The sequence below is a fragment of the Hypanus sabinus genome, chromosome 3 (genome assembly GCF_030144855.1).
Source record: "Hypanus sabinus isolate sHypSab1 chromosome 3, sHypSab1.hap1, whole genome shotgun sequence".
NCBI lineage: Eukaryota > Metazoa > Chordata > Chondrichthyes > Myliobatiformes > Dasyatidae > Hypanus > Hypanus sabinus.
The window spans coordinates 41,644,835-41,656,640 of record NC_082708.1 but is presented as its reverse complement, the minus strand read 5'-3'; the positions used below and the strand labels follow the sequence as shown (position 1 = coordinate 41,656,640).

At 40.3% G+C, this 11,806-nt stretch overlaps 1 protein-coding gene across 1 annotated transcript in view; it reads right to left on the bottom strand.

Moving 5' to 3' along the window:
* usp12a (ubiquitin specific peptidase 12a) overlaps positions 1-11,806 on the bottom strand; it is a 56,283-nt gene that overhangs the window by 3,966 nt on the left and 40,511 nt on the right. The window contains exon 8 of the mRNA XM_059964148.1: positions 3,223-3,301. Coding sequence (XP_059820131.1) covers positions 3,223-3,301 — 79 coding nt within the window. The remainder of the gene's footprint in view (positions 1-3,222; positions 3,302-11,806) is intronic.

The following is an 11,806-nucleotide window of genomic DNA, read 5'->3' as shown; positions in this document are numbered from 1 at the left end:
CCAGTACCAGAGGGCATGGATTGAGAATAAGAGGTCAGTTATTTAAAACAGAGTTGAGGAAGAGCTTCTTCTCCCAGAGAGTTGTGCAGGTGTGGAATGCACTACCTCGGAAGATGGTGGAGGCCAATTCTCTGGATGCTTTCAAGAAGGAGCTAGATAGATATCTGATGGATAGGGGAATCAAGGGATATGGGGACAAGGCAGGGACTGGGTATTGATAGTGGATGATCAGCCATGATCTCAGAATGGCGGTGCAGACTCGAGGGGCCGAATGGTCTACTTCTGCACCTATTGTCTATTGTCTATTGTCAAAACACAAAACCTTACAATAAGCTCAGTCTATGTGGCAGAAAGGAAACCTGCATTTCTGTATACTTCCAAGTCGGTGACTACCTACAGAAAGCATCTTAAAGCTGACTAGACCAACACTGTCTTCATAAAGTCTTACAAATCTACTAGCAGGACAAGTGAACCAATGCCAGAATTCTTTGCTAGGCCAAAATCAGCAGAGGTCTCAATAACACTTTAAGCTACAATGGAAAGACCATATCATTCACAAGCCAGCACCATTCTCCCTATTCAGAAGATGCTCTCAAAGAACCTTTGGCAAAACTACTAGATCCCCACTGATCCAAACAAATCCATAGCACATAACCATTAATAACAGAATAGCAAACTTTCAAAACAAGACTAAAAATATGATGCAATACAAGAACTATTACTGTCAATAGGATCTCCATTTCAGTTTCAGAAATATAACATTTGCATATTAATTACTCCTTACAAATTCAAAGCATATAATGTATTGCAATTGTTACGAATGTGCCACAACTCTGAGGGGCCGAAGGGTACAAAGTAGCCCCCTCCTTTGTGAGAATCGCAAGATCGCTATTAATTCGGGTCTGGGACCCAGGAAATGAGAGAGAGACGTGCAGAACACACAGGTTTGGAATGAGTCCTGGCCTCCGAAAGGCGGAACAATTGATAACGGCTATTGTCTCTTGGAGACGGAATTGTGTATTGAGTACTGTACTATTCATTGAAGCCCTCAGGGAATGACCACAGTGGGCTGGTTGAGGGATTGCATCATCCCAACCTGACTGACATCTGAGACCCCGTGAGGAAGGATAAAAGACGGTCTGGGGAACAACCCCTTCAGACGCACCAGGAGAAACGCTAGAAATCCCGTGATAGCGTTTAATAGCGACAGCCAGTGGGGGGGCCCGCGTGCGTCCTTTTCCTTTGCCTAGGAATTGGCGGGTTACCACAGAAGAATGGCTTAGCTAACGAAGAGGCCACCACCAACAAAATTTCAAAGGATCGACATCATAAAAAGGAAAAGCTGGCAAGTTTCTAAAATCTGTCTCTCTCCAAGCAAAAAGCTGCAGCCGGAATGAACTGAGTGACTTTTATATTTCCATCGGACAATACATTATCCCCTAGACAACGATAGAGCTATTTCTTATTGATTATTATTATACCCGCACTTTTAGATTTAGTATTGATGACGTATATTATCTGTACGTTTGCATTGATATTATTTTTGTGTATTTTTATCAATAAATACTGTTAAAAATAGTACCATCAGACTTCAACGGACCTCCCTATCTTTGCTGGTAAGTGACCCAGTTACGGGGTTCGTAACACAATAAAAATCATCTATAGTAACACTACTAATTCCTATTTGGCCTTGTTATTCTGTGTTATTAAATTTTTTCCAGAATAAGAGCAAAATCTCCCACATGATAGCATGCAGCTCAAGTGTGCATTCTGCAGTGACGTTTCTCCAAAAGGTTAAAAGATGCTTAAAAATATACTTTTAAAAGATATCAAAACAAAGATGTTTAAATTTTAATACAATGAAGCATACCCTATATAAATGTCATACTAGATATCTCGTGTACTTTTCTTCAGAATAAACAAAATATTATTGCCTACGCATGTAAGGGATGTCTTCCAATTGCACTACATGAATTACTACCAGAAAAGGGAAATCATGACAAGATGTTTACTGCTTCATCTTTAACTTTCAGGTTTAGAACTATACTTTGAATGTTTGCCAGACCACTTTGAAACAAAACTTTTTCCAAAGCTGCAGGGCCACGTGGATTGGAGCTGTGCTGAGGGAACCAATCTGCACACCGTAACTGTGCCGACTCTGAAAGAGCTAAAAGCAGGACCCTTGGCATTTCTCAAATGAACTTGGGGCTGGAGGTTGCCCGCAGGGGGGTGGGGGGAGCAGGCAGCCAGAGCAGGAGAGGGGAGGGGGAGGAAGCCATATCAGCAGTGGAAAGTGGGAAGGGGGGAGGGACTAAACTAGCAGAGGGAAGGGAGGAGAGTAGTGTCCAGCAGAAGAGGGAAGTGAAATGAGGGGAGGGGCAGTGGCCAGGAGAGGAAAAGTCAGGAGTGGATGTTGGCTGGCCAGGAGGGGGAATGGAGTGTTGTTGGGTGTTGTGGGGAAACAGGCGGGGTTGGGAGGGGTGGAAGAAATGCTCATCTGTACACCACTGTTGTAATGAGTGATTATTGTGATTATTTGAGTTATTGTCACCTTTATCTTTATGGATCTGTTGATCAGCTGGTGGATGGTCTGTACTTGTACTTACAAATTCTGATAGTATGATAATACACCACTATTATATTTCAGAATTTCCTTTGCTATTCATAACCAAGCTCCTGACAGTTAAGTAGTTCATAAGAATTTGTATGCTCTAGTTTAGACGTTTGCCTCAACATGCTATGACAGGTATGTATTCTGTTGCTCTCTTAAGAATAACAATCATTGAATATAAATTACTTCAACATAAAACAGGGATAGCTTTTATGACCCCAAAGTTCTATTTCTTAAACTATTAATTAGTCTCTTTTTATTTTGCATGCATCATTTAAATAATTTTTGACAGGGCACATGCATTCTGTATGTTAAACTATTTTTTCTTTACCTCATTTTCCCCTCGCTCAGGTTTCTTTGAAAAAAAATAGAAATTGATACTTTATAATTTAACTAAAGTACTGTTTCTGGTCCTGAATGCAATAGTTAATTAGCATTAAGTTTCTACAAATCCTAATACAAAACAGTTTTAATCCAAATTTCAACTACATAGTAAAAGTAATGTTTGGAATAACTTTAATATTTGTGAAGCTCATTGTTCAGAACAGGATTAATAATAGTTTCAGAAAACAAACTTCAATCATATTCAGTAATAACTGCATTAAACATACCTCTACAATATCATCATCGAATAGCAACCAGAAATCATGGCTCTTCACTATTGCAATGTAGTGTCCCCTGTTAGGACCACTGATCAAAGGAAATAATTGACATTATTAGTAGGGGAAAAGGCACTTCAAAATTCTCATAACTTCACATAAATTATCTACTAACAATGATTAAAATTTGCAGCAAAACCACATCAAGTGATAATGAAATTGCCTTTAAATGTTCATCTGTCCAATTTATCTCCAACTCCATTCACATTTTGAAAATCTGCCAGGTTACCTTGTAAACTATGGTCAAAGCACAGTTCATCATTTTACTCAACCTTTTCAGGAAAATTTTGCTTAAATTGTCAATTAACTGAATTTAACAAATTACTATATACTGGAGATTGCAAAGGAAATTTACAAAAGGTATTATTAACCCTGCTTTTAGTTAATAATGAATAAATATGTAATATTTACATTGGTATCGATACCCACAAAAGGGAAAGTATTTAACAAATTACTATATACTGGAGATTGCAAAGGAAATTTACAATAGGTATTATTAACCCTGCTTTTAGTTAATAATGAATAAATATGTAATATTTACATTGGTATCGATACCCACAAAGGGGAAAGTATTTAGAGATATTCTTGATTCATCAACCAAAAACTATTGACTTATCCATCAGCTTCATACCTGCATTTAGCGGCATTTAGTAAAGGCATTCAAAGATAAAAAATTTTCTCTACAGATGCAAACAAAGTTTTAAGAATAATTTAATTCATTCAACACAAGAGCAACACCCATCTGAGAGCACAGTAGAGCCATGGGACATTAACAACATGGCTCTGTTAAAAGTGTGACCAAGAAACTAATTACACTTCTACCCAGATGTTTCTAGTTGGTTCAGCATAGCTGCAAGATTCTGGAAACTATTTTGAAATGCCTGAATCACAGTCAAAAGAAATGCAGTAGAGCTAATTGCCCAACATCAACCTAAAAGAGCTGTATTCCATTGGACAAGTAAGAGTGTCTGCTCTTCACATCAAGGCAGCAACAGTAAAAGTGAAATTAATAGGAACATTTTCCACAGGTCATAACCACTGCAAAGAAAGATGCACTTGTAAAATTTCTTCATTGCAGCATTCTCGGCACAACTATCTTCAGATGCTTCATCAGTTGTCCACACTCTAAGAGCAGGTTAGATGGTGGAATATTCATTGATGATTACAAACTGTTCAATTCCATTCATATTTCCTTAGTGTAATCTTAGTGCTTGCTTGTATGTAGAGAGATTTATCATGGTGGCATGGCTGGAAACTGTGATAGTTAAGATTTTCTACCACACTGCCTTCTTCAATGCCAGAGCCAAACTACCTACCCATGACATTCAATGGTATTACCATTGCTGACTCCATTATCAATATCACCACTGACCAGAAACTCAACTGGATCAATCACGAGTATTACTATACAATAATACAGACTTGGTATTCCGCAGCAAAAAACAACTCAAATTATAATTTCACCATCTACAAGGCGGGAGCATGATTGAATACTCTCCATTGCATGCATGAATGCAGCTGCGTCAGCATTCAAGGAGATAAACACCATCCCAGACTACCTGTGAATTCAGTATGGTATTTACAAAATTTAACACCCCATTACTGACAACTTTCCTCAAAATCAACCCTTCCATGCAGTAAATATCAACAGCAGGCATATATTATCTGTAATTCCCCAAGTCACACACATCCTGATTTTGAATACATATCATTCCATTCCTTCATCTTCACTAAATCAAAATCCTGGAACAATTACTACAGGGCTTCAGTAATAAGGCTCAGCACTACCTTTGGGGGCAATTAGGGAGGAGCATAAAATTTTGGTTTTACTAGTATTCTCCACAATCCCTGAGGAATAATAACAATTAATGGTGGTATGGAGAGATTGGATTAAAGGATAGAGAACATTAATGAAAACAGTGTTAAAATTTAAGATAAATTACTGAAGCTCTTTAAACCAAAATTCAAAAGCAAATTTAAACATTCAACAATGACAAAACCTTAAACATAATCACCCTCATGTATTCCTTTAGGTGCCAGTTTTTTCCTGTGCTTTGGCTTTCCTCCTGACAGACACAATGTATTCTCAGGTGACTGTGAATTGGTCAGTGACTTATAATGGAGAAGGGTACAGAGGCCTTGAAAAACCATCATGAGAGTACCAAGCACCTTTTGCCTTAGCTGACTAACAAACAGTCAAGGGCAATGGCAAGATCATGAATACTAATACCCTGGAAGAATGAAGTAAATACATTCTCTACAAAGACAATGCCTAAATAGCAATATACTGAAGAGCAGGAATGCCACAACACTTAAAGAATGGCCAACCTATGCTAATATTCCAATTGTGATTCAGAAACTACAGATCGATTTTATTGATTGATGAAATGAAGATATCTCTAAGGTAGGATTTTCTCCCCCCTCCCCTCCGTCCCCAATTACAGCTTACTCTATTAAGTTGATTCAGAGGACAGAAAAGAGTCAACCACAGTACTTTATCATGTTTTGACACTTGGGCTATATATTTTTTTCCGCATGACTATGCTTTTTGGCTCGCTAACGTGTATGTTTTGCACCTTGGCCCCAGAGGAACACTGTTTCATTCTGCTGTACTCTTGTATAGCTGAATGACAATTAAATTTGGATTTGATTTTATTTGAAACAACTTGCCTAGATTAGTTGGGAGTTAGTAGTAGGAGATTTGCCTTCCTGAATGCCATTCATGAACCCAATTGATTTTAAGCAGCTCCCCTCTATTATTTGTCATTTAATTCCCTGAATACAATGGTATTTGACCTTGAGTCTAGAGATCAAGATCATATCAATAGCCCTTACTTTTGACTATTAGCCCAATAACTGAGTAACTACACTACCAAGCATTCGTGCAGCAAAGCTAGCAGAGCTTCTGCCTCAACTCCAGAAACCTTGGTTCTGGTGCTGTGTAGAGTCCGCATGTTATTCCTGAGATCAGGTGCTCTGATTTCGTCCCACATTCCAAAGACACACATGGTTTGATAGGTTAATTAGGCACTGTTAACTGCCCTTAGTGTGTTGGAGTCAAATATAATCTGGAGGTGGTGGGGTGGAACTGGGAATGTGAGAAGACCAGATCCATGTAGGATTGGAATAAATAGGGTGTTGGGTTTTCAGTTGTCTTCAACAAAGCAAACAAGTTTTCTGGAAAGTTTGATGATGCCCAGTTTTTAAAGTGTGCAAAACTGTTATATCCACTTTCCAGTTGTCTAAATGAAGTCCTCATCCAAGTTCTCCACAGTAGAGTTCCTTGTATCTCATCCTCTCAGCTACGTTTTTCACAGCACTTCTTGCCAATGATTCACCGTGTGGCTTTCCTATCTCTAACCCAACTTCATGTGCACAAAGTAAGAATATTTGAGCTAGAACATATGAGCTACATATTAAATCACAGTATGCCTCCGTCTTCATTATTTAATAACCAGACTGTACTTCTGAAAGCAGAAATAGTGTTATGCTGAGAGTAAGCATGGTGATGTAAAGGGGTGAATGGAATGAGAGGCATCTACTATACCATTACTGTTCACAAATTCATTTTATTTAATGAGATACAGCATGGAATAGGCCTTTCCATGCTGTATCTTTAAGGCATGCTGCCCAGCAACCCTTCAGATTTTATGCGTTGGTAATCATTCACCAAAATTCTCTAGACACTGGGCAGGTCCCAGCGGATTGGAAGACAGCAAATGTCACGCCACTTTTAAAAAAAAGTATGTAGGCAAAAGACGGGCAACTATAGGCCAGTTAGCTTAACATCTGTAGTTGGGAAAATGCTTGAAGCCGTCATTAAGGAAGAAATAGTGAAACATTTAGAAAGGAGTGGTTCCATTAGACAGATGCAGCATGGATTCAGAAAGGGCAGGTCCTGTTTGACAAACTTACTGGAGTTCTTTGAGGACATAATGAGTGCAGTGGATAGAGGGGAACAGGTGGATTTCGTAAACTTGGATTTCCAGAAGGCGTTCAATAAGGTGCCACACAAGAGACTTATAAACAAGATAGGGAAGCATGGAGTCAGAGGAAGTGTGTTGACAGGGATATTGGATTGATTAACCAATAGAAGGCAGAGTTGGTATAAATGGGTGTTTCTCCAGTTGGCAGTCTGTGGTAAGTGGGGTGCTGCAGGGGTTGGTGCTGGGCCCACAGCTATTTACCATTTACATTGATGATTTGGAAGAGGGGTCTGAGTGTAGCGTAGCAAAATTTGCTGATGACACTGAGTGGAAAAGCAAACTGTACAGAGGATGTGGAGAGGGATAATAGGAGGCAGGGTTTAAGGGTCTGCACAGCATTATGGGCTGAAGGGCCTGTACTGTGTTGTACTACCTGTTCTATATAGATAGACTGAGTGAGCCAAGATCTGGCAGATGGAATACAACATTGGTAAATGCAAGTTCATCCACTTTGGAAAGAATAATATAAGAGCAGAATATTATTTAAATGGTGAAAGATTGCAGCTTGGTGTTGTGCAGAGACTTAGGAGTGCTTGTGCATGAATCGCAAAAAGTTGGCTTGCAGGTTATTAAGAAGGTGAACCGAATTGCTAAAGAGATTGAATTCAAGAGCAGGAAGGCCATGCTGCAACTGTACAGGGTACTGGTGAGGCCGCACCTGGAGTACTGTGTGCATTTCTAGTCTCCATACTTGAGAAAGGATATACTGACTTTGGAGGCAGTGCAGAGGAGGTTCACTAGGTTGATTTCAGAGATGAAGGGGTTAACCTTGAGGAGCGATCGAGTCGCCTGGGACTATACTCTCTGGAATTCAGAAGACTGAGAGGGGATCTTATAGAAACATTCAAAATTTTGAAAGGGATAGATAAGATACTAGGAAAGTTGTTTCCATTGGTAGGTGAGACTAGAGCTAGGGGGCATCGCCTCAAGATTCAGAGATGAAGATTTAGGATGAAGATGAGGAGAAACTGTTTTTCCCAGAAAGTGGTGAATCTGTGGAATTATCTGCCCAGAGAAGCAGTTGAGGCTTCTTCACTAAATACATTTAAGATACAGTTCAATAGATTTTTACATAGTAGGGGAATTAAGGGTTTATGGGAAAAGGCAAGTAGATGGAGCTGAGTTTACGGATAGATCAGCCATGATCTTATTGAATGGCAGGGTAGGCTTGATGGGCCAGATGGCCGACTCCCGTTCCTATCTATTATGTTCTTATGATTACTCTGGCCTAATCATGGGACAATTTACAATGACCAATAAACCTACTAACCAGTAGTTTAACTAACTACTATGTACTGATCAGTATGTCTTTGGACTGTGGGAGGAAACCAGAGCAGCAGGAGAGAACCCATGTGGTCAAGGGGCAAACATACAAACTCCTTAGAGGCAGCAGCAGGAATTCAACCCAGGTCACCGGTACTGTAAAGTGTTATGTTAACCACTACACTACTGTGCTGCCACCAGAAGCCAAGTAATGAAGGGAAAGCAGAATTAAAGGAATAGGTACAAGTGTATCATTGTCTTCAACAACCTGTCGCACTACTAGCATGGTTACATTCCAGTTATGACAGGTATACACAAAGTTTTTTTGAATGTGATAAAGCCTATTCCAAGCCGCAAAAGTGTACCTCACTAGTCAGCAAATATGAAAAACATTAGTTAGCAACAGATCTGGATGAAGTTGAATAGCTGAGTGTGTGTAAAGTCTCTAGTAGTGGCAACAATGCAACATGTAGAGGGCCTCACAAATGTCCAATCGGTATAATGGCCAAAAAAGATGGCTGTTAGATCAGTGGGAGCAGTAGATCCAGAAGCATTGAGTAAGATTTGTGAAGACTTCATATCCTTCCTTGGCCTCTGATGCAGTCATGACTGCTCCAATTTTGACCCAAATACTCTCATTTAATAGCAGGTCAAGCTGTTTTAGCCCCATTAATTAGATGTCACTGGCACAAGTTTTATCAACTTGTCCCATAAGTGATGAAATTTGAAAGCAGGCACTTTGTAGAAACTGGGAATATCAGTGGAGCAGCAGTAATGTGAAAGTGTTTGCTCCTGACCCATAGAGATTATCAGCAGGTGATTGGTGTCAAGGTGATTCACCGAAGAGTGCTCAGAGCTGTATTGCAATGAGTAGCACATTGGATTTGAGGAAGTATTTACTGAGAACTTTTCATATTTTGCATCCAGGTTCACTGCACACACCTTATATCTAGTCCCATAGATGTCTCCTTCCCTTTTTTTTCCTGACATTTGGCTGAAGGTTATTGGGTCCTCAATAGAGAAACTACTTTCTAACTTGTCAACCAAGGCCTCAAGTGCCATGCTGAAATTCAGGCTGGAACTCTCACCCGTTTTTCACCATTCTTTCAGCAATCTGTAAAGATTACTTTACAGATTTAAAGATTACTTTAAAGATTACTTTCCACCATCTACTCCATTCAAGTGCTGGTACAATTAATGGTACAATTTGTCATAGCAGGAAGTGGAGATCATAATCAGCAGGTAGGATAAATTCTATGCAGTCTGCCCCGGTCACATGAGTGCAGGTTAGAATCACGCACTATGATTCTACTCTGCTTTCCAGCATTTATCAAGTAGGAAACCTTTGCATCTGAGTATGCATCTTACCCATGAGATTCTGCTGTGATGAGCAGATTATAGCTCACCTAGATCACTGTGGTACTTTTATTTTATTTAGAGAGACCCTTCTGACCCAGTGAGCCTGTGCCTTCTAATTACACCCATATGAATACTTAACCCATCATCTTTGGAATGTGGGAGGAAACCAGAGCTCCCAAGGTCACATGGTCACGGGGAGAACTTATACACTCCATACAGCAGGGGTCACCAACCTTTTTTGCACCACGGACCGGTTTAATATTGACAATATTCTTGCGGATCAGCCGGGGGGGGGGGGGGGGGGGGGGCGCCCATGTGGGTGTTCATATCGACCGGAATATAGGTGATAAGTCAACTATGAGTCACTTATAAGTGCCAAATACACTGAATTTCATTTCTAAAAGGGTTTATCTAATGAATTTAATATTAAACACACAGCGCATATTTACCTCGCGTGAACATAGTGATAAGTCAATTATAACTCACTTATAATAGCACACACAAAACATATTTCCTCATATGAACATATAAAATCATTGCACACCAATGAGAGGACAAGGTAAGGGCCGGAGGTCCCCGTGCCGGGGTCGCAGCAGTCACAGTCCGGAGAGAGCAACTGACCGACCAAGGAGTGCAACAGGGCGCGTGCCCCCCTCCCCCGTAGGTAAGTAGGATTTATCAGCCAACAAAAGTTTGGTTCGAGGGATCGCAGTGAGGTAGCTGCTCTGCTACTTACAAAACCCTGAGCCCGAATTAGGTCGTTTGCAAATATTTTAGCACCGGGTTCCCCACGAACATTCAGTGTGCTAAACAGGTTGAGGCGGCACCCATCTGTCCACGCTCCAGGCCAGTATCAACGGCACTTCTCGCCGGCCGTGCGAGGCAGCCGGTTACCCGAGACCAAGCAGTGATCCCTGGCGCGAGGGTATCACTGCGCTTAGGTGACTGATGACCTTGCGTGTGTTCAAGTTCAACAGTGGGTGTGACAGGGAATGAGGAAAGGTGCAGCTGACTCGTATTTCATATCGACAAATCATATCCTTGCAGCCCAGTAGCACATGCTTTGCGGCCCAGTGGTTGGGGACCACTGCCTTACAGACAACAGCCAAGAATGAACCCAGGTCTCTGGTGCTGTAAAGCATTACACTAAAGTTACACTACCATGCCATAACTGGTGACAATCAATAGATAGTAGTCTTTTGTCCTTATTTATATATTAGATGCAAATTTAAACTGAGTGAAATGTGAATGTTCTTTGCATTTAACAAAGTATTCACTCCTCTATCTCAGCATTATAAAACAAAGTTGGTGCATGTACAATCACATAAAAGCAAAGACTCTCAGAGTTTGCTAATCATAGGAACTTTTGAATCTTGATTCAGAGGCGATTCTCTAATACTTATGGTACACTAATTAGCTTCCTGATCATCATTCCCTTGCATTCCCCCCCCCCAATTTCAATATATTTCTTCTCCCCACCCTTTCTATTACCACTGCCGTCTTCTATTCTCTCAATCCAGCTGCATTATGTCTTCTCTCTCCCATCTTCATCACAGAATATTACTTCATTCTTGCTTCACTTAGGCAGGGCATAAAAGAAAAGAGATGAAGTGGGAAATTGCTGCTGGAAATAAAATGCTGTCGGCAAAGTGGAAGATACAGCAGAATTTTGCAAAAAAAGAGTAAATTTTTTTCTTTGTATTCTTAATTATAAATGGCATGGTAACAATGGCCTGCATTTGTGCCTCTAATCTTCACAAAGCTTTTTCTAAGAGCCCTATTGTCAGGTTAAAGGAGACATTAACTTAAATACCTAGAATATGGTTTAAAGAGTGGCTGGAAGGTCAATAGAGAGTTAGGCTACATCCACACTAGACCAGATAATTTTGAAAACACCGGTTTCTCGTAAAAACAACAGGTGTCCACAC